The sequence below is a fragment of the Procambarus clarkii genome, chromosome 36 (assembly GCF_040958095.1).
Source record: "Procambarus clarkii isolate CNS0578487 chromosome 36, FALCON_Pclarkii_2.0, whole genome shotgun sequence".
NCBI lineage: Eukaryota > Metazoa > Arthropoda > Malacostraca > Decapoda > Cambaridae > Procambarus > Procambarus clarkii.
Genome location: NC_091185.1, coordinates 36,004,455 through 36,010,319, shown reverse-complemented (window position 1 = coordinate 36,010,319; position 5,865 = coordinate 36,004,455). Strand labels below are relative to the sequence as shown.

Sequence of the window (5,865 nt, the reverse complement as noted above, 5' to 3'; positions counted from 1 at the left end):
TTGAAATTTCATGTACCCTAAAAATATTAAAATAAAGAATAAGAATAATTAAATAATTGTTGTAGTAAATTGTCACACGTTCATCATACGCAAACGAACACACAGTTTGGAGCGTCAGTACAAGACCGCCGCCATTTTAAAACACGGCTTCGAATGTAAGTAATGTTTTTCTCGTACTAACACTGTGTTATACAATAGATTTGGTCTTGAATTCACAAATTTAGTTGTTACATCTGACAGAGTATGTTAGACGGTGTAATGCTGGTCCATGTTAACGTATTTGTGGGCTTGGTTGGTTTAAATGTGGAGGCGAGGCCTGGCAGTGCTGGTGTATGTGGAGGCAAGGCGAGGCCTGGCAGTGCTGGTGTATGTGGAGGCGAGGCCTGGCTGTGCTGGTGAGTATGTGGAGGCGAGGCCTGGCAGTGCTGGTGTATGTGGAGGCGAGGCCTGGCAGTGCTGGTGTATGTGGAGGCGAGGCCTGGCTGTGCTAGTGTGTATGTGGAGGCGAGGCCTGGCTGTGCTAGTGTGTATGTGGAGGCGAGGCCTGGCAGTGCTGGTGTATGTGGAGGCGAGGCCTGGCTGTGCTAGTGTGTATGTGGAGGCGAGGCCTGGCTGTGCTAGTGTGTATGTGGAGGCGAGGCATGTACAACACTCCCCAATAGGAAGAAAACCCACTGGGTTCTAGGCTAGGTTAGGCTTATCTGTAATAATTGAATTAAGCCTAGCAAAGCCTAGAACCTAGTTCAGTAATTTAAAAAATGTTGTAACTTGAAAAATGCCATTCAATACATTACACAATTTAAATATTTTCAGGCAATCAACACAACCCTCATGTTGGCTAACCCTCTCTCATGTTGGTCAATAATTTAATTATTTTTTTATGGAGTAATCTTTGCTGTTGAAATGTAGTCTTTTTGAGACTACATTTCAAATGTAGTGTGTGTGGAGGCGTGTATGTTAGGTATTACCTAATATACACGGTGTAATATATCTATCTGTGTGAAATAGATTAAATCCATTTATTTGATATTCAGCTAATAGTTCTGTATTTTCTACATTCATCCATGTTTTGGTAAGTGCAATAATATGTATTGTTTCATTGCAGATTAGAGATTCAAGATAGTTCTAGATTTCCGAAGTACTGAAACGCGCGCCATACAGGCTTGGTGGATCTAGGTGCAAGGTAAAATTATTTACATTTACTTGTTTTGTATTTGTTTTGTATTTATATGCATATATGCATTTATATGCATTATTCTATAGAATAATAGATCTCGTAATAATTTTGCAAAAATAGTGGCATTTACTATTTTTAAAAGATTATTAAAAAATTTACTGATATGGTGCATTCGGAAGGGCGAAGAGGGAGAACGGCCTGTTGACATAGCTCGGGTGCAGGGGGGGGGGGTTTGTGTAAAAGCCTGGTTTGTGCCTCGGAGAGGCTATGGGATCCAGTAAGTTCAGTAGAACTTCGGTTTCAACCCTTTTACCCTGTTGTAGCTCAGTCGATTAAGGCAGTGTCTGGGATGCTCCCGGACGCAGGTTCGAATCCTCGTCACGGCCCTTGTGGATTTGTTCATTTGATGCATCACGTTATTGTGATCTGTGTGTGTAATTCTTCACTTGCTACAGCAACAGGAATGTGTGTGTATGTATTTGTGTTGTTGAATATGACCGAAAGTGTAAGATTAATGATTCTAACACAAATCGTCTGAATATTTGTTTTTCTTCACTGTCGAGAGTAGTTAAAAAAATTTACTCGAGTTTATTTTCACACTTTATTTATGGTCCTTAAGTCCCTCTCCTTAATGCTGCTGCTGTTTCTCGCATCTTTGCATCGCTTGTATGTTTGGGGGTTTGGCCTCTTGCTATATATTGATTCCATTTGTGTGTGTTTGGGTCTCAGGCCCTCTCGCAATTTCTGTTGAACAAACCCCTTTTCCGAGTTCTGCATCTCTCCTTTGGTACAAATTTTGTTGTGCTTTTATCATATATTTCACAAAACTTGACATACATTTCATTTACTTCATGTCCTATCAGCAAATGTTTGTCAAATTCTTTAAGGAAAGTTTATCATCCTGATTGCAGATCTCTAGCGATATTATGTCAACTTCTTGTGGATTCGCAATCATTATTTAATTTACCTTTAGGTGTTCTTTCACCAGCACAGCAACACTGTACCTCTCCCAACCAGTTTAAGATAAAAACTAAGTACTAACTAATTAACTCAATGTAACCTACCTTACCCCCAAAATGACAACCCATGTCTTCTATTTTAAACAATGCTGTTTTGTTGACCAAATTGTATTTTTGTTTTTTTCTGCAATGTTTCCCCCCCCCCACCACTCTACCACCACATTGAGTTTAGTAGCTCTGTGCACGTCAGGTGCTGTTTAATATACAGACCTACTCCTCCATTTGACCTAATTTCTCTATCACATCTATATCACTTTGTGCTTTAGCCCTGGTGGAGCTTGGTCCACCAGGCTGTTGTTTGGAGTGGCCCGCAGATCCACATACAGTCTGCATATGATATACAGTCTGTTGATCAATTAAACTACAGTAGTTAGTTTTTATCATCCGAATGCACCAATATGTGTTCATTCTTCCCAGATGAAGGAACTAGGTAATATTCATCATCTGAATGCACCATCTGATGCTTTAACACACTCATGATACACGAGAGGTTTAAAAAACTTTTAAAACTTTTAAAACTTTTTGACCTATGTATTTAAAAGCAATTCTAAAGTTAAAAAGTGTAGCATAGGCCCCTCGCAGAATGTTCTTAATATGATCCTCAGGTTATAGTTTTCTATCTAAAACCACCCCTAGATCTCTTTCTTGATCAGAATTCTTTATAGATCTCAGTGGCTCGATCATAGAAACTGCTCTAAATCCTTGTTGGCCTGGATTGTGGAGGTCATTGGTCTCTATAAAACTAGTAATCTGACTCCTGATCACTCTCAAATAATTTTATTATGTGGGATGTTAGTGCAACTGGTCTATAATTCTTTGCCAATGCTTGTGTTGTGTTGTGTTGTTTTGGTAGTGATGTGCAATGTGTTGTTTTGGTAGTGATTCGTCCAGTTCTGGTAGTAGTGCGGTTGTTGTGTAGTGTAGTACTTGTGTGCTTGTTAATGACTTGTATTCCAGTCTTGTGGGTATCTCCTTTCCCCTACGGGCCAACTGCTTTGTTCTTACCTAGCATTTTGCTTTGTTTGGGTATGAATGTTTGTGTGCCGTATATTTTGCAAAATTTGCCATATATCTCATTATTTACTCCTCTGCCTAGCAACAAGTCTGTCTAATTATACTCATTAACTGTTTTTCAAAGTTCCCCATAGTGTCCTTTATTGAAATCGAGTTCATGAACCGTTTCAATGTTCTTATTTTCTTCTAGATTATATCTTAAAGTATATTTAAATGTTATTGTTATTATTGTTATTAAATGTTATTGTGACATTGCATTGCAATTGAGCTATGTTGTTTACCATACCGTTCATTTCGTGAGTATAAGTATAGATGCCACACTTGTGACAGGTAAAACCATGCCTTTTTTGAAAAACAGCACCGTCTGTTGCACGTAAGAGCAACCCACACTATATTATGTTGCGATATTATTTCAATATTTCCGATTGTATTGATAATTTGAATTTTCATAGATTTCAATTTATTTTCATTTCGATTTAATAATTTTGTGTGACATTGCATTGAAATTGAGCTGTGTTGTTTACCATACTGTTCATTTCATGAGTATAGTTTATTTTTTTATTTTTTTCATTTCATTTTTTTAGCTGTTCTTATTTTTCAGTGATGGGAATATCAGATCATTTGATGTTCCCAATTTTCTGATGGAAGCATCAGACCATTATAGAATGCATCGGATGAGGTAGTTTGGAATGGTGGGGAGGACGAGAGGGGGGTATGGTGGGGAAGACGAGGGGACAGAGGAGAGGGTAATGGTGGGGAGGACGAGGGGACTGGGGAGTTGGGGATGGTGGGGACAGGGGAATGCTGGGGAGGACAAAGGGACAGGTGAATGGGAGATGGTGGGGGAGGAAGAAGGACAGGGGAGGGGAAAATGGTAAGGAGGACGATGGGACAGGGAAGTGGGAATAGTGGGGATGATGTGGGGACAGGGAAGTGGGAAGGACGAGAGGACTGTGGAATGGGGAATAGCAAAGTGAATTATAATTATATATATTAATTAATTCTTATAAATTTCCAGAAGCCTGTATCAACACCCACACTAATGCAACTGAAAGAGATGTTGAGACAAGTATTGCTGATATGTTGAAGAACGCCCCAAACAAACTCGGTGGAAACAGATACAAGGTAAAGTTTGCCAATTTGCTGTAGTCTAATTCAATTTCTTTTTAGTAATCTTCGAGAACATTTATGCTATGAATAAGATAAAATAATGTAACTGATTTTGATTTATTTACTATTTATTATTTATTTACCGTTATTAGTATAATAGATCTCGTAATAATTTTGCAAAAATAATGGCATTTACTATTTTAAAAAGCTCGGGTGCAGGGGGGGGGGGGTTATGTAAAAGCCTGGTTTGTGCCTCGGAGAGGCTATGGGATCCAGTAAGATCGTCCTTCCTTTCCTCCCTAGAATCTGGATGTAGCAGGTGCTCAATTGTCAAAAGTGAAAAATTGGTTTTGTCTTCCGAATGCACCATTTCTGTAAATTTGCTAATAATCTTTTAAAAATAGTAAATGCCATTATTTTTGCAAAATTATTACGAGATCTATTATACTAATAACGGTTTGATAAAATACAGTAGACTGCCTACTGGTTTTACCTGTAATAAGGTTTGATACAGATGATTATGATTATGGTTTTGGCCTCCACCACCCTCTCACCTAACTTGTTCCAACCATGTCTCCACGGTTTTGTCTTCCGAATGCACCATTTCTGTAAATTTGCTAATAATCTTTTAAAAATAGTAAATGCCATTATTTTTGCAAAATTATTACGAGATCTATTATACTAATAACGGTTTGATAAAATACAGTAGACTGCCTACTGGTTTTACCTGTAATAAGGTTTGATACAGATGATTATGATTATGGTTTTGGCCTCCACCACCCTCTCACCTAACTTGTTCCAACCATGTCTACCACGGTTTTGTCTTCCGAATGCACCATTTCTGTAAATTTGCTAATAATCTTTTAAAAATAGTAAATGCCATTATTTTTGCAAAATTATTATGAGATCTATTATACTAATAACGGTTTGATAAAATACAGTAGACTGCCTACTGGTTTTACCTGTAATAAGGTTTGATACAGATGATTATGATTATGGTTTTGGCCTCCACCACCCTCTCACCTAACTTGTTCCAACCATGTCTACCACGGTTTTGTCTTCCGAATGCACCATTTCTGTAAATTTGCTAATAATCTTTTAAAAATAGTAAATGCCATTATTTTTGCAAAATTATTACGAGATCTATTATACTAATAACGGTTTGATAAAATACAGTAGACTGCCTACTGGTTTTACCTGTAATAAGGTTTGATACAGATGATTATGATTATGGTTTTGGCCTCCACCACCCTCTCACCTAACTTGTTCCAACCATGTCTACCACGGTTTTGTCTTCCGAATGCACCATTTCTGTAAATTTGCTAATAATCTTTTAAAAATAGTAAATGCCATTATTTTTGCAAAATTATTACGAGATCTATTATACTAATAACGGTTTGATAAAATACAGTAGACTGCCTACTGGTTTTACCTGTAATAAGGTTTGATACAGATGATTATGATTATGGTTTTGGCCTCCACCACCCTCTCACCTAACTTGTTCCAACCATGTCTACCACGGTTTTGTCTTCCGAATGCACCATT

General features: G+C 37.9%; 1 protein-coding gene across 1 annotated transcript in view; it reads left to right on the top strand.

The window, feature by feature from the left end:
* The first annotated feature begins 1,045 nt into the window (after positions 1-1,045).
* LOC138371519 (uncharacterized) overlaps positions 1,046-5,865 on the top strand; it is a 7,066-nt gene continuing 2,246 nt past the window's right edge. Inside the window, exons 1-2 of the mRNA XM_069336401.1 lie at positions 1,046-1,183; positions 4,229-4,335. Of these exons, the coding sequence (XP_069192502.1) occupies positions 4,291-4,335 (45 nt within the window). The 5' untranslated portion in view covers positions 1,046-1,183; positions 4,229-4,290. The remainder of the gene's footprint in view (positions 1,184-4,228; positions 4,336-5,865) is intronic.